The sequence below is a fragment of the Atractosteus spatula genome, chromosome 5 (assembly GCF_055471065.1).
Source record: "Atractosteus spatula isolate fAtrSpa1 chromosome 5, fAtrSpa1.hap1, whole genome shotgun sequence".
In the NCBI taxonomy this organism is placed as follows: domain Eukaryota; kingdom Metazoa; phylum Chordata; class Actinopteri; order Semionotiformes; family Lepisosteidae; genus Atractosteus; species Atractosteus spatula.
The window spans coordinates 14,767,138-14,789,322 of record NC_142710.1 but is presented as its reverse complement, the minus strand read 5'-3'; the positions used below and the strand labels follow the sequence as shown (position 1 = coordinate 14,789,322).

The 22,185-nt window shown below is 48.2% G+C and overlaps 1 protein-coding gene across 1 annotated transcript; it reads left to right on the top strand.

Annotated features, from left to right (window-relative positions):
• Nucleotides 1–2,365: 2,365 nt before the first annotated feature.
• Nucleotides 2,366–22,120, top strand: mms19 (MMS19 homolog, cytosolic iron-sulfur assembly component). The gene is made up of 31 exons (XM_088915352.1): nt 2,366–2,484; nt 3,507–3,555; nt 4,012–4,112; nt 4,564–4,649; nt 4,766–4,840; nt 5,258–5,327; nt 5,679–5,807; nt 7,006–7,067; nt 7,330–7,416; nt 8,134–8,208; nt 8,427–8,504; nt 9,307–9,445; nt 9,690–9,844; nt 10,643–10,721; nt 11,110–11,235; nt 12,346–12,427; nt 12,596–12,693; nt 13,046–13,192; nt 13,288–13,443; nt 13,683–13,782; nt 14,094–14,196; nt 14,575–14,649; nt 14,949–15,075; nt 15,201–15,307; nt 16,436–16,492; nt 16,679–16,865; nt 17,750–17,832; nt 18,890–19,054; nt 20,557–20,616; nt 20,931–21,031; nt 21,301–22,120. The coding sequence occupies exons 1-31, from the start codon at nt 2,394–2,396 to the stop codon at nt 21,326–21,328; spliced, it is 3,078 nt and encodes a 1,025-aa protein (XP_088771478.1). The 5' UTR covers nt 2,366–2,393; the 3' UTR covers nt 21,329–22,120.
• The last annotated feature ends 65 nt before the right edge of the window (nt 22,121–22,185 follow it).

Below are 22,185 nucleotides of genomic sequence, written 5' to 3'. Positions count from 1 at the left end.
TTTACCTGGCGTAAGGCTTTCTGCAATCTGGAGGGGAATGCCTCACCTATACTACTCGATCCACACTAAAAAATGTTGGAAATGTTGAATGAAGGAACACATTCTTTATGGTGTCGACGACGATTCCTCTTCTTCAAGTGTTACTCTGCTCAAGCGTCTTCTTGTTGGATAAAATTAGAAGACATTGTAAGAGCATTCCGCTACACCGTAGTGTACAGGACCCCAGTGCCACTGTGGATGATGTTCCTGGGTTTTGTCTTGGCCTGCTGCCAGGTCCTCCCTTTGTGCTCCAGCATTGTGCTGTGTAAATGCACGAATTAGTTCTGCACAAGAACAAAATTGTGCGATTGCACCATGGCTTAAAGTGGATCTCCACTTCAACACCATAATAATGAAAGTTAAGTAATGCCAATACATGCATACTCACACAATTTTTATAGTTTGTTTTATCTCTTGAGCTATTTGATTGGATTTCATAATTAACTTCCAGATTCAGTTTTGCAAGGTGACTTCTCTGGCTTTTGCAGCAGCTACAGTGTATTTCCTTGCTTTTGCAACAGATTTTATCCTCCTAGTTTTCCATAAAGAGGCATAATTCCTGGTCACTGGATTAAGATGCGCATTCTTTCGCCGTAGTTTTTGCTGGTATAAATGAAGGATGTGACGCTCGACCCTCCTGCATTGCACCTCTTGGTAATTTTCCTCCTGGAATGATGTTTCCTCAAACAATTTGGAACGTCTCTGGAAGTAGAGACAGCAGAGGCCTGGTAAGGGGCTTAAATTGAAGTTAACTGGAAAGATGAAGTCAGAGTTTACCTTTGTGAACCGTGAGTAATTCTGAAGTCGGTTATCAGGTTAATTCATCAAGGACAACTTGAGAGAACCCTGAATTAGTTCCAGCCGGGTCAAGTAGCCCCCTGGGTGGGACAGTATGGTCCCAGTGAGCGTGTCTGTCCAGTATCAAACCGAACCCCCTAGTTAAGGCACAGGTCCCATGTGCTGTGCGCTGTTCTGTACTGACTGAGACTCTGTTCTTTGGAAGTTGAGCTGGTTAAGATTGATTAAGTGATACAAATAGTAACACAATCAGAAGCTGCATTGATTTTCATTCTGCATTAACCTATTTGATCATTGCTTATCACTGGGTCTGTACGGGTAGATTACCACTAAGCAGCTGCTGTTCCTTATTGGCAGTAATTGATGTATTTTGCCAGGAGATAAGATCTGCTTCATACTTTCCCCTTTATTGCTGGCAACATTCCTGGAGTGATTTCAGGACAGTTCCTGATTTATTTATTAACTGGGAAAATACTGTGGTCCGTATTTTCTCTGAAACTTCACCTATGATAAGAGAAATAAAAACAAAGAGTGCTTTAAATAAAGAGTATGCAGAGTGTGATAAATATAAAAAAAACTTCTTGGGTTCATTATTTCACATCAGGACATCAACCCTGTAAGAAGTCTAATACTATAGTGACTGGTATTATTGCAGTAATTGCTCGTGATGTATCAGAATATGAGATTTCTTGCCATTTTGTTAAGGGAATCTTGACTGTAAATACTGACAAGATTCCAGATTACAGAACACAGAAGAAATATTGTTATATTGTATTTTATAGACACAGATACCAATTCCTAGTATTCCCTACCTATCCTTTCACCTGTACCTTTTTTCCTCTTTTACATCTCTGGTTTCCTTTTTTCTTCCCCTTCCTCACTGTTTTTATATTATTGTTGGATTTTTACAGTTTGGTTAAGTCTGTCATGCTGTAATGATTTTTCACATTTGTTCATTATTGTTTATGGTACCATGTAATATTTTTTGTTCTTCCCGAAAAACCAATAAACAAATTGAACATAGAAATCCCAGACCTACAAAACTCAGAACATCTTCCAATCGTACTGTAAGTAGACCCAAAGGATTCTGCAGCCAGTACGTGAGCTCTAACCACAGTTTGAGGAGCGTAGACTACTTCACATATATGTTGCTTTAAATTGTGTAAATATTTGCTTTGGTAATACTTTAATTCATTGGTCATGCCAATACAGCTTTTGAATTCGCATTTGTACCACAGACGCGTTAAGTAATGTCAGTAAGTTGGGTCACACAGCATCCGCGATGCTTGTTTCTCTGGAATTGTGACATGAGGCTTCCTCAAACATTTCCTGATCATATCTGCTCAACATCTGAAGCAAACTTTCAGAGCTACTACATTCTAATTGCTTCAAAAGCAGGAGTGCTCACTTCGCTGAGGACAGGGCAAAACTGCTCAAGAGCAACCCTGCACAGTGCCTTGGTCTTTGTCACGTGACAGTGGTGTTTCTACCCTGTCTTGTCTCGGCGACAGCTTCAGCGCATGCGCGCGAAGAGGAGTTTGACTTGTGGGTTGTGCATGATGGCCGCGAATGGAGCTGTGTTGCTGGGTTTGGTAGAGGAATTCGTATCGGGCCAGCAGGACAGCAAGGCTGCTGAGACTGCAACAGGTAACTGATGTAATCGATCTCGGTCTCGGCTCTTAGTGAGCTGTACGTTGAGCCTGCAGGCTGCAGCGACTATGGATGGGAGAGTCCGATGCTCAGAAAAGCGTGTGGCTGATATTCTGGGTATCTTTTTAAAGGATGAACCTTGGTATAAGTGCACATCGAAGAGAAAGATCAGCCCTGATTGACATGGTCCTGTATTTATTGCGCAACATGAAAGTCTTCAATACGCAGGCAGTACACAGTAGAAGACAGTTTGAGCAAAAACACACCCTACCGACACAAGCATGGACCGTTCTAGAATTTGCTTGACATGGGAAAACATTTTCTCACGTTTTTACTGGGACTGACTTGAAAACAGCGGTGCATCGCCCGGCTCTTGGGAGACTAAAGACGTCCCCGCTGTCCGGTTGTGTCGAGACAAGCGGCTCATCACGAGCAACCTGTTGGCACATGTAGCGGGTGCAGGAGCCCATCCTGGCGTAGAACTGGCGCTCTGAAGGTGTATGTAATTCATTTAAACTAAGGATACTAAGAGTAGGTATCCGCAGTGGCTCAGTAAAGGAGCCCTTATTCGGGAACTTTATTCGAACAACCTATAGGACGGTTCCTGTTAGATGTGTTCAGACCCGGTGAAATTCAAGTCCCTTCCACAGACGTGCCCCTGTGAACAACTGCCTCCCCAGGTGCCTTGGATCAGGGACAGCGGTCAGGCCGCTTCAGCTGCCGCGGGTACTGTGCGCTCCTCGATATTGTCAAGCTGCGCAGCTCTCTTCCCACCTGGCTCAGAAATTCGTCTTTCTCTAATGCTGGAGCAAAGTCTTTATAAACACGAGCCAGACCTTGGAGATCTGACGCTTACATGTTTTAAGACCCGTGAACCTCATTGTCCACATCAACTATCAACGCCTGTATGCATTCTGAGGGTGCTGTGCAAGGGGATCCATCCTTCTGTTGCTCTTGGCAACCTGAGGTACTCTGTTCTGACCTTACACCGTTAACCTCTTTTATTTTTGTTTCCTAAGGAGTGAAAACCGGACTGTTTACCATATTGGAACTGGTTGAGGCCTTGGGGTAAAGTAATCTTTTACCTAATCCGCTCCATCTTCATACGCTATTTCCAGTGTTAACATAATTACAGTGTAAACACAATGTCCGTTACCAGCCGTTCTAATTAGTCCTGTCTGTCAGTCCTATAGGATCAACTGTTTTGTTTGTTATTTTTCGTTAGACTGTCAAAAGAGTTAGGTGGAAAAGAAAAAAACAAGCTAGAAAAAGGCTGTAGAGAGGCTGATTCTTCTGGAGGCAGGTAGAAGCGGTGTAGAGTGGAGCGTCACCCAGGACCCTGGGGTTGCTGGTTTGAATCCGCACCGAGCGGCACAGAGGCTCTGTGTCCGAAAGTGCCCTGGAGAGAATTGCTGTTGAATCGAGACGTGACCAGATCGCCAGGGACACGGGCTGCGTGCCGTCTCCTCTCACTGGTGCTCCTTTCGCCAGGAGCGAGCTGACCTGTTTGTGTGTTCTTGGCAGCCTGAGCCTGACGAGCTGTGAGCCCCGGATTCGGGCGCGGGGGGTGCAGCTGCTCTCGGGGGTGCTGCAGGAGTGCTGCGGCAGCCTCTCGGAGAAGGAGGGTGAGTTGGCACTGGTCAGCGCGCCGGGGCGGGGGGGGGCGCCACGCCCACGCTGGCGCCGCAGAGCAGACAGGGGGGTGTGTGTGTGTGCTGAGTTTTGGTCGGCTCAAGCCAGCAACACTGGCAGAACACCGTGAAGAAAAGAGAGGGCGGTTGGTTTCTCGTTCACGCTGTTCCTTCTGTGAGTGGATCCAGCGCTCTTTATATAGAAAACACTGCACTAATAGAAGTAGAATCTGTCTGATCTGAAGAAAGACCGAGAATGGAATATTATACAACATCAGCAGTGTTGGATTAGAGCTTTCTCAGTAGGAACATGGTTCTCTGATGTCTAATCAATACTCTACATTAAATCAGTGTAACACTTATGTACCCTGGCTAGTGTCCTTATTGATCTCTTGCTTGTATTTGCATTTTGCTTGGTTTCTACCATTGTCCTTGTATTTTGCAGCTGAAGTCCTGACAGTCTTTTATGAAAACAGACTGAAAGATCATTATGTCATAACGCCGCACGTGTTACAAGGCATTAAAGCTCTGGTAGGTGTGCAGTGTGCATGGGGGATATTCTACCTTTGCTAAGCTTTTCCTTCTGGTTTCATGTCCGGCTCTCTCACCCGCTCACTCTCACTCCGGACTCTCTGTGTTTTTAAAAGACTCAGAGCTCCGCACTGCCCCCTGGTCTGGCTGTCTCCATCCTGAAGTCTCTCTTCCAGGACATCCATGTACAGGTAGCTGCTTCACACAGACAGTGCTGTTGGTCAGTGTCTGCCTTGTGCTGTATATACTGTAAATAGACAGCAGGTAAATGTTTATAGTTTGTTTAGGTCGTCTTGCAGTCTAGTTTATTAATGGGAATAGTAACTTTCATAGATGTAGCTGTATAATATGTGTAGAAGGGTGATTTTTATAAACTCCAATGACTCGATGGAAGAAAGTTCAGATTTAGTATTTTGAAGGCTTGCCTTGTGTTAAAAAGAAAAAAATATATACCAATCATGTTCTGATCGATATCAGGCTTTTGCAAGAGCTTCAGTATACAAGCAGCTTGAGCAGTTTCACCCTAGTTGTCTCTGTGGTGTCTGTGTCAGGGCTGCTAGTGCTTATCGGAGGTGAGACCTGGGCTCAGTCTGTGTCTGTGTCCCCAGTCCCTGATGCAGGCGGAGCGCTCCTGTGTCTACAGCATCCTGTTGAACCTGATGGAGTCGCGAGAGGAAGGTGAAGGTCCATCAGGGGGGAGGCAGAGGATGAGCAGCGGCGAGGATGTTGATCAGATGTTGATTCGCCTGCTTGTCGTCTTTTTCGTGCTGTGTGACTTCAGCGTTTTCCGACCTGCTGCCTAATGTCTATCCAAGTACCTCAGCTTTTGTGCTTTCAAGCCAAATCCAATTAATTAAGCTGATTGCTCCAAGGAGGCTGGTGACATTATGTGCAGCTATGAAACTGAAGGACTTTTAGTCATTTTAGTATATCCAAACCATTCCTTTAGTGAAAAGATGACTTCAGAAGTTAGTTTTCTGTGATCATGTTCTTTGTTAAAAGTTTATTTTTGGCTGGTCTTTGTTCCAGAGCTGAAGAAGTTAGGTGCAGACTTTGTCTTCGGTTTTGTTCAAGCAATTGATGGTGAGAAAGACCCCCGCAACCTCCTTCTGGCCTTTCAGATCGCAAGGAACATCCTGCACAGGGGCTACGAGCTGGGTAAGTGCTTGCACAGCAAAGAGTCCTCACAGCACAGCGGCTGGCTGTACCTGGTAAGACTGGGGCTGTAGACACTCCTGACAGCACAGCGCCTGGCTGTACCTGGTAAGACTGGGGCTGTAGACACTCCTGACAGCACAGCGCCTGGCTGTACCTGGTAAGACTGGGGCTGTAGACACTCCTGACAGCACAGCGCCTGGCTGTACCTGGTAAGACTGGGGCTGTAGACACTCCTGACAGCACAGCGCCTGGCTGTACCTGGTAAGACTGGGGCTGTAGACACTCCTGACAGCACAGCGCCGGGCTGTACCTGGTAAGACTGGGGCTGTAGACACTCCTCACAGCACAGCGCCTGGCTGTACCTGGTAAGACTGGGGCTGTAGACACTCCTGACAGCACAGCGCCTGGCTGTACCTGGTAAGACTGGGGCTGTAGACACTCCTGACAGCACAGCGCCTGGCTGTACCTGGTAAGACTGGGGCTGTAGACACTCCTGACAGCACAGCGCCTGGCTGTACCTGGTAAGACTGGGGCTGTAGACACTCCTCACAGCACAGCGCCTGGCTGTACCTGGTAAGACTGGGGCTGTAGACACTCCTGACAGCACAGCGCCTGGCTGTACCTGGTAAGACTGGGGCTGTAGACACTCCTGACAGCACAGCGCCTGGCTGTACCTGGTAAGACTGGGGCTGTAGACACTCCTGACAGCACAGTGCCTGGCTGTACCTGGTAAGACTGGGGCTGTAGACACTCCTGACAGCACAGCGCCTGGCTGTACCTGGTAACACTGGGGCTATAGACACTCCTCACAGCACAGCGCCTGGCTGTACCTGGTAAGACTGGGGCTGTAGACACTCCTGACAGCACAGCGCCTGGCTGTACCTGGTAACACTGGGGCTATAGACACTCCTCACAGCACTATAATGTACAGTATAAACAGGAGTGCCTCACACTTCATTGGCATCCAGACAGTTAAACAAATTTTGAATTATACTATTTTATTTAACTTTATTTATTTATATTATTTAACTTGCAATGATCTTGATTTATATTTCAGGTGTAATAAGGGTTTTTAAAGTAATGTAACGGTATGCTTACAGAACCCTATTGATTCTTTTCACATTTACTCTAACACTTTTTTTTTTTCATAGCAAAGCGAGCTGCGTGTCCTGATGTTGAGTTGGGGAATGTTTTACAGGGCTGTTTGCAGAGGAGCTGTTTGAAGTGACTTCCTGCTATTTTCCAATAGACTTCAGCCCAGTAAGTGTCTCCTGTCGTCCTAATGCCGTTTGACCATGTGGCCTCTGTGCTGGGCCTGTTGGACTGCGACACAGACCCTGTTTTCAAGGGGCAGCAGGCGTGGTCAAATGGCTAAAAATCCTTTTTCATGAATGGTGGAACCAGGGAATGTGGAGTATTTTTGATATAAATACAGTATGCTTATTTGCTAAACTGTTAATCAGTGGCTCCTCTCCTACCTCAGATACCTGTTTTTCAAACACGATGCTGTTGTGTTTTCCAGCCCCCTAATGACCCCCACGGAGTCACCCGCGAGCAGCTGGTCCTGGCGCTCAGGGAGGTGCTGTCCGGCACGCCGAGCTTTGCAGAGGTACGCGGTGGGGAGGTCTTTCTGCGCTGAGTGTTTTTACTCCAAACCTCAATTCAATTTATTTTTCTATAGCGCCTTTCACAACAAGGTTGCCCCAAGGCGCTTAACAAAGCAGGTGACCATACATGTTGTGAATACAGAGCAGAAAAGACCAGAAGACAACGGAGGAGAGGAACCAAAAACTCCTGAGTAAGGAGAAAAAAAAACTCTAGGGGTCTAAAGTCAACTGGCTGCCCAACCCCTTTGGGCATGCTAACGTTATACAATTAAAAAAAGAAATAAATGAATGAGTGTATTAATCCATCCATCATGTCTTCTGTATGTCAGTACTCCATGCAGATCTCTCTAGACCAGTAAATTCCTCCTAAACGATAGCTATATCCACGATGTCCCTCTTGGATCCATGGCAGCAGTGATGCAGCATCCAACTCAGATGGTGCCCAGCCCGGGCGCCATCCGGACATGTGGGGAGGAGAACCTGACCCGTAAGGGGCTTCATTCAGGCAGGGATATGCAGGGCTAAAGACAACATCTTTGAATTCATTCCATATGAATATTTTTTAAAGTCGTGTTGGGCTGTTTTAAGATGAAAGCGCAAAAGAACACTATTGCTTAGGAAGGCCCGTGCGAGAGTTGGGGCAGAGTGTCCAGGCATCAGGATGGCTGTGTGGCGCTTATGCAGTGTCCTGCATGTTAATCGTTTCCCTGTGTTGCCAGTTTCTGCTGCCGCTGCTCATCGAGAAGCTGGACTCGGACGTGCAGAGTGCCAAGCTGGACTCCCTGCAGACACTGGTGAGGCCTCTGACCAGCTCCATGGGCCCTGGCTCTGTCTCTGCTTGTGTCCAACTGTCTGGAACGTTCTGACAGATGGTCTGAGATCTGTTTGTACTGGCTTGTTAGTCTGTGCTGCACTGGGCTACACTGTACCGAGGTCTCTGTCGTACTGGGCTACACTGTATTGGGCTGAGCTCTGCGCTATACTGGGCTAAGGTCTGCTTTCTGTGTTTTAGACTGCCTGCACCTCGGTTTATGGGCACCGTGAGTTGAAGGACTTCCTACCAGGCCTCTGGTCTTCCCTGCGCAGAGAGGTAGGCATTTCAGCAGCGGGGCTCGTGGATGGGAGAGGACTCAAGAGAATCTTTTTTTCAGATTCCATATCCAAACACAGAAGCCAATGTTCATATCCTCAGTCCACAGAAATAGAAATAGTTGTGGCCACTGAATGTTTTTTGTCTCCTCAATCCGTACAGGTGATGCTGATCATTTGTCCTTAAGCCTGTTTATCTCACATTTCCCTCCTGCTTTATTAACCGATATACAGTATGTGCTTATGGTTGCGTGGTTGTTTCTGCCAGGTGTTGAATAAGGTGTCTTGACGGTGTTCTTTTCACAAAACGCATGCATATAATGTACAGTAGTCACTAACGTACTGTTAACCATACCATAGCTCAATAGCTGAACTCGTAAAGGCTCTCAGCCCAGGGCAGGTTGATTTCTGTGGCCACGGGTTCAAGCCTGGGTCACATCACTAGCCGACTGTGACTGAGACTCCCCAAGCAGCAGAGCTCAGGTCTGAGCACTACAGAGGGTGAGGTGGAGTTAATCAGCCAGGGCTCTTGGCTCTTAGTGACAGAGCGACCCCTGTGGCCTCCTGAGCGCCTGCAGGCAGTGCAGGTCGTGCCTCTCCTGATCCCCTGGCTCCGGCATTGGCACCCCTGGTACGTGCTGTGGGGTGTTAGAAGTCGGGGCGCATGGTGTGTTCTAAATGTCCTCCTTCAGAGAAGTCACAAGACAGCACTGCCTCCTGCGTCCAGGTTTCCACTGTTTTCTTCATTGGCCAGACGGCATGATGATTTCCTTCAGTACTGGTGTTGTCCCCCCTCCCGACAGGTATTCCAGACCGCTAGCGAGAAAGTGGAGAGCGCGGGGCTGTCTGCTCTTCACAGCCTCACGGCCTGTCTCTCCCGCTCCATCCTGGACTCCGACTCGGAGGACTCCCTGCACGGCTTCCTCGACCTCATTCTTAAAGGTACCTTCCTAGCTGGCCGCGTTTCTCCCGCGTTTGTTCCTGCTTCGGAGCTGGTGTGTGTTTGTGCAGTTGACCAGAAGGTCTGCCATCACTGGGGAGTGAGCTACACAGAAAACCAATCAACTGCAACTCAGTTAACCCATATAATAAACCAGTCGAGTTGTCTGTCACTGCCAGTAATGCTATGCTTCTTTTTAATTGCCGATTTCAATTGGTTCCTGTCCTGTGGTTTATGTTCCTATAGACTGCCAGCACCACCTGTGCGAGCCAGACATGAAGCTGGTGTGGCCCAGTGCCAAACTCTTGCAAGCGGCAGCCAGCGCCTCTTACAGGGCAAGCTACAAAATTACAGCGGTCGTCATGCCTTTATTGCTGGAGCAGTACAACAGTCACACGCAGGTTAGGGATTGACACCTCTTACTGGACACATGCTCTCTGCTACAGGACCCCTCTTAAATTTTATCCCACTGTCATTGGTCAGATTGCTGTGACTGTGTTTTTGTGTCGTTGTTGGTCAGACTGCTGTGACTGTGTTTTTGTGTCGTTGTTGGTCAGACTGCTGTGACTGACTGTGTTTCTGTGTGTCGTTGTTGGTCAGACTGCTGTGACTCACTGTGTTTCTGTGTGTCGTTGTTGGTCAGACTGCTGTGACTCACTGTGTTTCTGTGTGTCGTTGTTGGTCAGACTGCTGTGACTCACTGTGTTTCTGTGTGTCGTTGTTGGTCAGACTGCTGTGACTGACTGTGTTTCTGTGTGTCGTTGTTGGTCAGACTGCTGTGACTGACTGTGTTTCTGTGTGTCGTTGTTGGTCAGACTGTTGTGACTGACTGTGTTTCTGTGTGTCGTTGCTGGTCAGGTTGCCGTGACTGACTGTGTATTAGGGTGTGTGTCTGTGTGTCGTTGCTGGTCAGGTTGCCGTGACTGACTGTGTATTAGGGTGTGTGTCTGTGTGTCGTTGCTGGTCAGGTTGCCGTGACTGACTGTGTATTAGGGTGTGTGTCTGTGTGTCGTTGCAGGTCAGGTTGCCGTGACTGACTGTGTATTAGGGTGTGTGTCTGTGTGTCGTTGCTGGTCAGGTTGCCGTGACTGACTGTGTATTAGAGTGTGTGTCTGTGTGTCGTTGCCTGTCGGGTTGCCATGACTAACTGTGTATTGGAGTGTGTCTCTGTGCTTTCAGTCGATTCTCCTATCTTGCAGAATGCTCAGCGGCGCACCCTGCTGGAGGTTTTGCAAGGATTCATCCAACCAGCCCAGGGCAGCTCCCCAGAGGAGGGGGGTCAGTATTATACACACAAACTGTAGGGGAAAACCTGCTGTTCTTATTCTATATAAAAAGGGGAAATAGGGCTAAATAAACAAGTTCTGAATATGCCAGAAAGCAGATTTCCCAGAATCTCACACAAGAGCAAACGGCTGAACTGCAGTTTACGCACATTCTTCAGTTGCTTTCATTCGATCCGTGTTTAGAAGAATGAGTTTAAATGGAAAAATAACGTGTACATAATACGTAAACTCACTAGCAGTATAAACTTACGCTTAAATCCGCCTGTGATGTTTGTGCCCTGGAGTTTTAGTGCCTTCGCCTCATGTCACGTTTCCGAGGCGCCGCTCTTCTGGGCTCGTGGCCCTGCCTGCTGTAACCCCGCTGTCTGTCTGCCCCACAGACGAGAGCGTGCTGTCGGGCTTCCGGCAGCCCCTGTGCAGCCTGGTCTTCTCCGCCCTGACGGAGTCCAGTCCAGCCCTGCAGGCCACTGCCTCCCGTGTGCTGACGGCCCTGGGCTTGCAGCCAGGTGAGGGGGCACGGCTGCCCATTCTGATCAATAGACTTCAGCCCTGTAGGTGTCTCCTGTCATCCTAATGCCGTTTGACCATGTGGGCTCTGTGTTGGGCCCATTGGACTGTGACACAGAGCCTGTTTTCGAGGGGCAGCAGGCGTGGTCAAATGGCTAAAAAACCTTTTAAATGAAATCAGGATCAGGGACTGGCGCGTTCCTGATCCGGATAGTCGTCAGGAATTCCCTGGGACAGCCTCAAGGGAGGGTAGTGACTTGTACAGAACTGGGTCCCTTAACTCCATTCCTCATAACCCCCAAAATAAAATCGTCTCGGCTGGGTTTGCCACAACCATGTTGGAGAGATCGTGGTAACGGAGACGCAGGACATTCCCACATATTTTGGCAACGTCCGAGAATTCAGTCTTATTGGGGAAGAAGTGTGGTCTCAGATTCAAGATGTATTGTTTAGAAATTCCAAAGCCTTGTTCAGTTCTGTATCTGGGTAGTCTGCCTGACGAGGCTGTGGGAAGAGATAAATACTTGCTAAAAGTATTCTTGGTGGCAAGTAAGAAAGCTATAACACATAAATAGTTACAAAGAGACCCCCCCCCAACCAAAGAAAATTGTTTCAGAAATGTATGAAATGGAAAAATTAACCTTTCAGTTAAGACTCCAGAAGGACATTTTTGAGAGAAACTGGGAGAGGTGGATTATTTCTAGACCCTAATAAGAATGACTTTACACATTATACCCTCTGTAAAGATGCAAAAGTATGATACAGAACAGACTTTATACTCATTTATATCTGTAATACTTGACTTTTTGAGATGACTGGCAACTCTTTTTTTTCTGGTTACCTTTGTATGTTAATAAAAAAACATAAGTAAAAAAAAAAAGAATTAGGTCTCTATTTTTCAGCTTTATTATTTGTGCAGCTGGGTTTGTGCCTCTGTGACGATTCTTTGTGCAAATGTAAGGCTCCGACTCAGATATTGATTTCACAAGGTAAAAAGTGATGATCATGTAACAGTAAGCTACTTCAGACTGCTGTTTCAGCCTCTTTTATCGCTGAGATACCTGTAAACCGTGTGTCCCTTGAGAGTGAAGCTAGTCCTTGTTCTCCAGGCTTGCTTTCGGAGTCGGATATCCAGCTGGCCGCTGATCACCTTACCAGGCTGATCCTTAGGGAAGAGGACCAGCAGAGCTGGTGAGTGTGGCCGTTAGGCCACTAAGTGTCTATATTACTTCAGTCAAAGAATTGCTGCATGGGGCCCCTTAATTGAATTGCCTTCAGTAGCTTAGCATGCTCAGTAGGGTAACAGGAAGTGGTTGTGTTAGGGCAGGTTAACGAGGGGATGTGTCTGTCTCACTTCAGTTCAGCTGCAATGGAGTCTGCGGGCTCTCTGGCTGCTCTGTACCCTGCTGCCTTCGCCTCCAGGATGGTCCCTCAGCTGAAGGAGGAGATCTTCTCAGGTGGGGGATGAGAAATTATTTACACCCTTGTACACCCTTGTACAATCTTGGGTTTGAAAGGATGTCTTACTGTGAGAGGTTGAAAGGAATGAGTCTTGAACTACTTCCTCAGAGTTAGCCCAGTGGACTTCGTCAGACTTAACACTGAATCCCAAACCCAAAGACGAGCATTTAAATCTGAGAACAGGAGGCACTTTGTTTTTTTACAAAGACTTGTGTGTGTCTGGCGCAAGCTGTACAGGATAGCTGCTGATGCCATTGATGACCCTGAAAATTGCTTTCAAAGCCAGAATGAAGTTCTTTAAAGTTTATGAATAGAATTAATTTCCGCGATTTTAATGTCCTGCTGCAGAGCCAACGGAGGATCGGTCACCTGTGAGATCCCAGCAGGCCGTGCGACAGCGTGGGATGAAGGCTTTGGCAGCCATTTCGTCTCGGCATAGCCTCATCCAGGAGAGCGTGCCGGTATTGCTGCAGGTCCTCTGCTCCGCCCACGCAGGTAGGCAACCAGCTCCATCCTGGGCCAGGGCTTTAGGTAAAGTGAGGACGCAAAGGAGCCTTCCTCTTTTTCTCTCTCTCTCTCTCTCTCTTTAGGCAGCGGCTCTTTCTGTGCGGAGGAGGTTGTGTCTGCTTGTCAGAGCCTGCAGCAGGTCGTTGAGCAGTCCCAGGACTCGGAGGAGACCAGCCGCTTCTTCCACCACACTGTCATCCCTCAGCTGCTGGGGCTGGCGGTCCAGGCAGCGCTGCGCGGTGGGTTGCTTGGCAACACGGCCGTGGGCCTCAGAGGCCCGCGTTTACACAACAAGACAACAGGGCAGTTTATGGACCTTCGGCGGCCAGGCCTGCTGGTCGTGCACTGAAAGCACTGTGGTCGTTTTAACGTGTCGCTGCATGAGCGGGTTCAGTTGAAATATGCTAGGCACAAGGTGGAGACAGGTTTTTAGAGTCCGAGTTGTTCAGTAAGTTTGAAACGGCTCGTTTTCTCCCAGGTGGAGATTCCACGAGCCCCTGCAGCTGCCTGACGGAGGAGAGGGTGCTCTCCGCGATGGCGCCGGTGGTCAGCCAAGCCTGCAGCCGCCTGCACTCGGAGTGAGTCACTGGGCACGGCAGAGCACAGCATCAGTGAAACAAAATAGTAAAAGTACTCGACGCTTGTTATCATGTAACTCCTTCCTAGGAGGGAAAAAAACTGAGTATCCTCCTCCTCTTTGTGTCCACCTAGCTGTTGTGTTTTCTCTTTAACATTTCAAAAGCATGACTGCGTATGAAAAGTGTACATTTATTACCCTTCGCTGTTTAAGTACTTTTCCTGGCTACCCAGCTGAAATATGTCCTATCTAGGCACTGCTGGCCTCCTGAAGTGACAGGCCCACCTGTAATCCTTGATCTCCTGCCTGCAGGCTGGCTGCCCGCACTGCCTCGATGGCTGTGTCCTTCTTCCTGGACGGAGACTTGACTTTCCTGCCCGAGAACAACTTCCCCAAGCACCTGCAGCTGTTGAATGTGAGTCCAGCTGAGCCAAGATTGTGTTGTTGACTCCGACATTATTCACGCGCTGCAGGTGTGGCAGATTGTACTGGTACTCAGATGGGCTTTACCTGTCTTGTAAATTGCAGAAGTGACCAATAGACCACTGTGAAAAAAAAACCCACAGGATATCAGTGGGCATTTATTAGGGAGTGTTTCCATTTATTAAATGGCAGTACAGGTATTCGTGCTGATTCTGGAAGTATGAGAGCAGTAACTGCAGACATTTATTACCTCTGACTTCTTTGCCTGTATGCTGAATATGTTGTGCATGTGTGCTGCAGAGAACTGCTCTGATGATGCACAGCTTTGAGGGTGGTTTTTCTCCAAGGTGTGTTCACCTTTTTCTTGCAGAAGCAGCCCGACGGCTGGCTGCAGTCCCAGCTGGTCTGCCTGCTGATGGCCTGTGTCTGCTCTCTGCCCAGGAGTGTAAGTTGATCTCTTGACTAGCACTGTGCAGGGTCAGTCCAGTAACTGACTGTACGCTTACTTCTGACGCCCTAATGCTATCAACTTCTCAGTGTTGAAGGCCATGTGGAATTTGGATTAATGTGGTGTTGTGCTGCAGTAAGCTTCTGTTCGGGTGTTTTGGTTATTCATAAAAAAACTACCTTTGATTTGACTTGGATACCAAAGGGTTCAGTATTCAGTGTATAGATGGTGCTCAATGTTCATAGCAGAGAAGCATTAGTAGATCTGCTGAATAAGACATCCTTTGGTTCTGATAGGTGGAGGTTCCCCAGATTGACAGACTTCTGAGCCAACTGGAGGAGCTGAGCTGTACCTGTACCCACCCCTTTTCCTACACCTCTGCAGCGAAGTGCTTTGCTGGACTGGTTAACAAGCATCCTGCAGGTAAAAGCAGATCTTGGAGCACATTCCCAATTACTGTGCTGCAAATCTGTGGGGCGTCTTTGAGGTTCAGTCGCAGAAGCTAAAGAACGATGATGTAATGTGAAACCTTGTCCCTGGTTTTGTAGGAGAGCATCTGGACCTGTTGCTGCAGAAGCTGGTGAAGAGGATTGATTCTGAGCTGGACTGCGCCTCCTCTCCCTTCCGAGTTCAGACCTTCACTCTGCTGCTCTGGGTACGACATGAGCTCACAGTCCCCTGCTCTTCCTGAAGCCTGTCCTCATGGGGAACGTGTATTTCTTTCAGGGATGAGATCTCCATTTTTATATAAACATGAACTAGAATAGTAGATCTGGTGTAAAAGTCCTGCACAGGCGTTGTATATACAGTAGGCTTGACACTTTGTGATTTGTGCAGGCAGTACTTGGAATTATGTCAGGTTACACTCCAGGATCTGCACCTGTGGCTGGAAGGTTGCCGGTTCAAATCCCGTGGCCAGCAGAGGAATCTTACTCCGTTGGGCCCATAACCAAGGCCCTTAACCCCAACTGCTCCAGGGGTGCTGTATAAATGCCTGACCCTGAGCTCTGGCCCCAAGCTTCTCTCCCTGTCTGTGTGTCTCATGGAGAGCAAGCTGGGATGTGGGAAAAGACAAATTCCTAATGCAAGAAATTATATATGGCCAATAAAGTGATCTTATCTTATCAAAAAGGTGCCAGAAGTTGTTGCATCTTCTTAATAGCTGTGAATACAGATAGCATTACGATGCAGCTTGAAATTTCAGCACCGATTCTGCTCTTTATGATTTGGGGGTGCAGCTCTGAAAGCAAGGTCCAATTACTCCAGATTGCGGAGTTAGAAGATCTACTCGTTGGGTTTAATCACTTTTCCCTTCGTCTCTGATGTAGTTGCCTTTCTGCTTCGTACGTTTTCAATGCTAAAATAAATACATCAGGTCTAAAAGCCACTAGAACGCCCACAGGTGTAGGACGGGAGCGCGCTGGGAGGCAGACTGGCTGTTTGACGTCTGTCCGTGCACTGGGCGGGGCTGGCACCTTTAGACATCTGAGTTGACTGCCCTTGGGTAGCCACAGATCGATGCAAGTCGAGGGCAGCTGGAGCTGATCGTCACCTTTGCAGTTTCACAACCCCAGGTTCTGAAAAGATACTTCCCCCTCTGGTAGTAGTGTACGCTTTGAGAAGGATGTCAGCAGCAGATGTGTTGTGTGGTAGGATGTGATTGGCCATGTTTTTACTGGGATTTGTTCTGGTTAGCTGGAATAGTCTTACCTGCTAGGACAGCTGCTGTTTTGCAGAGCATGAGCCTCAGTCTTTCCTCACACGAGAGTCTTTATCTCTCCAGGTGGCCAAGGCCCTTCTGCTCCGATACCACCCTCTCTCGACAACATTGACTGACAAGGTGAGAGTCTACATCCTGCCTCCTATATTTATCACGACACACTGCCTGATTATCTGGCGGTACTCTGCTTCTTCCTCTGTCCCCCTCCTGACGTCGCGCCTGTTCTGCTTCGCTCTGCTGTGTGGAGGTCAGTGTTAGGCTGCAGCAGAGTGGCCTTTCCTTAAATCCCCTTCCCGCTGATCCCAGCTGCTGTCCCTGCTGACGGACTCGGAGCTGGGCCCCCGGGCGGCTGACGGCTTCGCTCTGCTGATGACGGACTCCGTGGACGTGCTGAGCCGCGCCTGTCACGCCCACGTGCACATCATGTACCGCCAGAGATTCTTCACCGAGAACTCGCCCAAGCTTGTCCTGGGATTCAACTCCTCACCCAAAGGTACCAAAGGGGGGAGAAGATTTTCGCCTGTAGTTTTACCACTGTGGTTTCCAGAATGGTTTCAGTGTTTATCTGTTTGTGCTCCAGAAAAGAAGGTTATTTAGAGAATAAAAGGGAACCTTATTTAGAGACTGAAATGTGCTTCGTAGATAAGACCATCATGTACTTCGCTCCTGTTAGAGAAACGTCCATTTCTAAAGGCTGTCAAGTTAGAATAATGCAAAGGAACAGGTAAGGGTTTATTCCATGCTGAAAGGAAGAGACACAATGGCCAAAATGTTGTTTCTTTTCTTTTCAGTGTGCAATAAACCCTTACCTGTTCTTTGCAGCCTAAGCATGCTGACACAGCTACCTACTAGAAGTTAGAAAAATGTTTTATTCCTCATCTGGCAGTTAAATATGAGTTACTTTTTGTTTTTTACACTCACATTTTAGTTTATTACTGCTGGGTTTGAGCAATTCTGTTAATGCACCCTCATCGGTCTGTTTACTGTGATGAACCGGGTCAGAACTGGCAGACAGTCGAACTATCGTCCAGACTGACGTGTTTCTCAGAGAGGTCAGACAAAGGCAAGTTAAAACTCTGAGTTAGCAAGGCTGTGGCGGGAGATCACAGGAGGAAATAGCCACACGTCCTGCTACAGGCTGGTTGTAGAAGAGTAGATTCAGGAAACACTTGTACTAATACTGTTCTTTTCTCTTACCCCAGCTAATATTTCGAAAACTAAAAAAATAATGATTGCTTTTGCTCAGTAATCCTGTGATTAGCCAAGCTGAGAGCTCTATTAGATCGAATTTTTTTCAAGATGCTGCAGCCGTTGAGGAGTTTTTACGGAGAACTGTGACTGCAGAGGTTGTCTGACCCTGTGCCCTCTGTCTCACAGAGACGAAGTCCTGCTACCTGAAGGCCTTGTCCCACATGGTGACCAGCCTGCCCAGACAGGTGCAGCTCAGCGAGCTTCCCACGGTGAGTCCTGCAGACAGAAGGCAGAGCTTGGCCTGGATGTGCATCTCCATATAGAATGTACTGATTTGCTTCAAACTGAGGTTGAGCTTTTTGATCTGGCTCTTCTGATTTTCTGAACCTGGCGTTAGCGGATTAAGTGGGATTCCTCCAGGTGGCGTTGCACAGTCCGCAAAGTGCCGCAGGAAGTACTTTGGGATTGATCGGCCAGAGCTTCCTTGGCTGTGATCGAAAAACAGGACTCCTGAAATTCTCGTACCCGCAGGCTTGCAGTAACACCAATGAAGGACGCACCCCTCCTACAGTCAGTGCTAACCCTCCTGTCAAGCACTGCATAGTTTATAGTGTGTGAAAAGAACGGCTCTTGTGGGCAGGTGGGCAGGAGGAGTATGTCTGTGTATCATTCTCACATGCAGCCCAGGACCTGTGGATGTTAGGCAAGATGTAAGGCAGCAATCACTGATTCAAGATTAGGTGGGTATAAAATGAAAAATATGAAGACTGTGGAAGATTATAATGAGTGGATCTGAGTAAAGTGTTTGAAATCCGCAAAGGTACTGACAAAGTGAAACCAGTGGAGTTCTTCAGAATCAACAATGAAACACAAAACCCAGGGACACAAATGTAAACTATTTGGAATTGCATTTAAAGGGCATTAGGAATTTGTCTTTTCGCATACCCCAGCTTGCTCTCCATGAGACACAGACACACAGACAGGGAGAGAAGCCTGGGGTCAGAGCGCAGGGTCAGCCATTGTGCAGCGCCCCTGCTGCAGTTGGGGTTAAGGGCCTTGCTCAGGGGCCCAATTGAGTAGGATTCCTCTGCCGGCCGAGGGATTTGAACCGGCAACGTTCCAGCCACAGGCATAGATGCCACAGAGCCACAGAGCTCCACTCATCTTGATCAAAGAAGTGCTTCATAGCTTGTGGTTTGCGGTTGTCCTGTGTCTGAACTCCGTGTAACAGAGCCTTCTCTGTGGGACCCCTCTCCCGGCTGCGTGAGTCACTGAGCTGCAGGGGAAGCAGTATGTGGTCTGATCTGTGTCTCTCCTCTCCTGTAGCTCTTGCCCCTCCTCCTGGAGGCTCTCTCTTGCCCCGACAGGGGGGTGCAGCTGTCCACACTGTCCTGCCTACACCCGCTGCTCCTGGACCTGCCCCAGGCCCTGACCCTGCACCTGGACACTTTGGTCTCCCGCCTGCGGGCCCTCACCACCAGCTCCGCCATGGTACCTACCACCTCTGCCGAGTCCTGTGGGGAGCCACACCCTGAAACCACACACCACACACGTTCACTGGTTAGAAAAAGGCCTTTGAGCGATACAGGAGGCTTATCGCACATCCAGATCACCCCATGCCATTCTCATTTTTTTTTAAAGAAACGGTAATGGTTCAGTTGGAACTTCAGTGGACAGAGGATTTCTGCATGCATGCAACTGGAGGGTCGAGGTCAAAAAGAACTCTTGAGGAAAGTTTGAACGGTCTGTAACGGGAAGTTTGGCTGGTTGAGGTATCTAAAGAGCCAAAGAAGGGTTAATTGTTTACATAGAAGGGATAATTAGAGAGCTGGGCAAATGTGTGCCTGCCTTTGTGGCCCCTACTGTAGCTGATGCTTGTTAGGGTTGAGCCAGGCACAGAGGGAGCACCCAGGGATAACACTGTTCCTGAAAGAGCTGGGTTTAACACAACTCTCTGGTCAGAAGGCTAACAGCTGTCTGATGATTACAGAGAGTTGGACAGGTTAAGGGTTAGACATCACCCACGAGCAGGTTGTCTCTAGATTACAAAGGGAAGACTGAGAGGAGGAGCAGAGGTTAGCTCTGAAGATCTGGCCCTCTGGTTAGTAAGTCAGTAAGCTCTCTGGTGATGGCTGGGCATTAAGGTTTCCTAACAGTAGCTGAGATGATTTGAGTAATGTAGTAGCAAACCTGGCTGCTTCTGGGTCGAAGGCACAGGCAAAAGTTGTGGTTAGAGACCCTGGCCAAAAGGGATCTGTCAAATAGGTTTACACTGATACTACAAGGGTTATGGTTACTCACTAGGGTTACTAAGGTTTCGGTCTCTTTAGTGGTTTTAAGGCTTATGTTCCAGGTTACAGCTCATGTTTGTAGGTGAGATCAGGTTGCGCTGGTTAACTGTAGGTCCCTGGGAATTCGGGTGTCACTGAAGGCTTGGGGTCCAGTCTTGGAGTGAGCGAGCTCTAGGTGGTTAGACAGGACCGTAGAAGAAAGCCCAGTCACAGGTCAGCAAAAACACCACAGTTTAGATTTGTGTGGCTGGGAAACCATGAGTCAGGATCCGGACAGTGAAAGGGTTGCCATGGCGCAACAAGTGGGGGCGTGGCTACAGTGCCAAATATGGATCACAGGGATGAGTCTCTTTTGGTTCTTCCCTCATCTCCATGGAGACTTCCTTGGCTTTAGAACCAAAGAAATAAGGCTCTTTATCACACAACAATGTAATATGATTTTAAAGAAAAGCATTTCGTTTGTCTTTCATCAACCTTTATTTTCAGTATTTTTACTACAGGCTTATAGTTTGCCAAACTCCATTTAAGTGAATGGGTTCCACCAGCTTTTTATTTCCCAGTTATTAATGGAAGGAAAACGCTGGCAGCGTGTGCCGAACTGGATGCTGCATGCCTTTCTGAGCTTCCAGCACGGCCCTTCAGGTAGCGATGAGCAGTGAACGTTGTGTGAAGATTGTTTTCCCGATCTTTTCTCTCACACAGAACGTCCGGATCTCAGCTCTGCGCTGCCTGCACGCCCTGACCCGGCTCCCAGACCACCTGGTAAATCCTTCACTCGCCTTTGCTTTAAGCAGCATCACCCTTCAGCGTGTACTGGCACTTCTTCGTGACAGCCTTGCTTGTTCTTGAGCTCGTTGGTCTCTTATACCGCGGTGTACGGCTCGGCGGTTGGGAACTGATGCGTGGGGGGTGCGTGGTTTTAAAATTGCAGTGCAGACGAGATGGGGGGGGTATCGTCTCCGCTCCGGTTTCAACCTGAAAGGAGGCTCAACCAGGATTTATTCTGCGTCTCTCTCTCTGCGTGCAGCTGGGGTACCAAGCCCTCCTCTCTCTCTCTCTCTCTCTCTCCAACACAGGTGCTGCCGTTCCGGTCGGGGGTTCTGCGTGCCCTGGCCGTGCCCCTGGATGACAAGAAGAGGCTGGTGAGGAGAGAGGCGGTGCTGGCACGAGGAGAGTGGTGAGTGCCAGGAGCCGGCTGACCTTTCGGTGCGATTGCGCTCGGCTCTTGCTTTGAAGCTTCCACAGCAGAACCTACTGAATCAGGAAGTTATAAGATGTGTAAAGCATGTGACCTGGGTAACAAAGATTCGACTTCGGGCCCAGACACAGCCAGATTCCTTCATACTGCTTCCGAAGGAGAAGGGCTGCAGCCCTCGCACTGTGTCCCGAGCTGATCCGCACTTCCGCGGGGCTCACCGAGCTGTGCTTGTCGCCTGTGCTCCGCAGGTTCCTGCTGGGAAGCCCGGGGAGGTGAGCCAGCCGCTCCGATTGGGAGAGGGAGTCCGTGGGAGCACCTGGACTGGCCCCACTGGCCGAAACTCCACACTCGGAACACAGGGGCCTGGCACCACCACCACAGCCTTTAACCTTTTATAGAACAATGATATTCAGAAGTATTGTCTGCCCTGCTAAGTGCAAAAAGTAAGGAGTCTTTATTGAGAACCAGGGTATGCTGGCCAAGATAGGGGCCCAGTTACACACACACACACACACACACACACACACACACACACACCCTGCTCCCAGGGTGGGGGCAGTTGTGATCTAATATTCCACCACCCTAACCAGTGAGCATGCAGACTGTGATGTACAGTGTTAGTGAGTGACAGATGACATCATCAGTGGACCCATCTGTGTTCATATTAAACCCTCATCAGTGTGCCTTCAGTTCTGACTGCTAACAAAGTAGGACATGGGACAAGTATTTAAGATTGCAGCATGTGTGTTCATTTCTATGTAGAAAATGCCTTACCGAGTATATTTAGGGCCAGGTTTATTTTATAGTACCCCTTAATAATTATATATTATAAATGCTATTTAATGTTTACGTAAATCAAAACTATCTGAAAGACAAAATTACAAATCTGGATTACATTTCTTCTCTCTGTAGAATGTCCATGTGTTCCTGCCCTCATTAATTCAGCTGTTAATGAGTCTGTGCTCCAGGTTCTCTAGCAGTATACTTGAACTAAGCCTAACTTCAAAATCTCACAGATGTTCAGCCAAGGATGTTAACTTTATAAATAAATATATCTATAACTTAAAATGACAATGTTTTGTGAATTCATAAGAACGGCATGTTGTCTTTGTTGTACCGAATGTGTATATGGG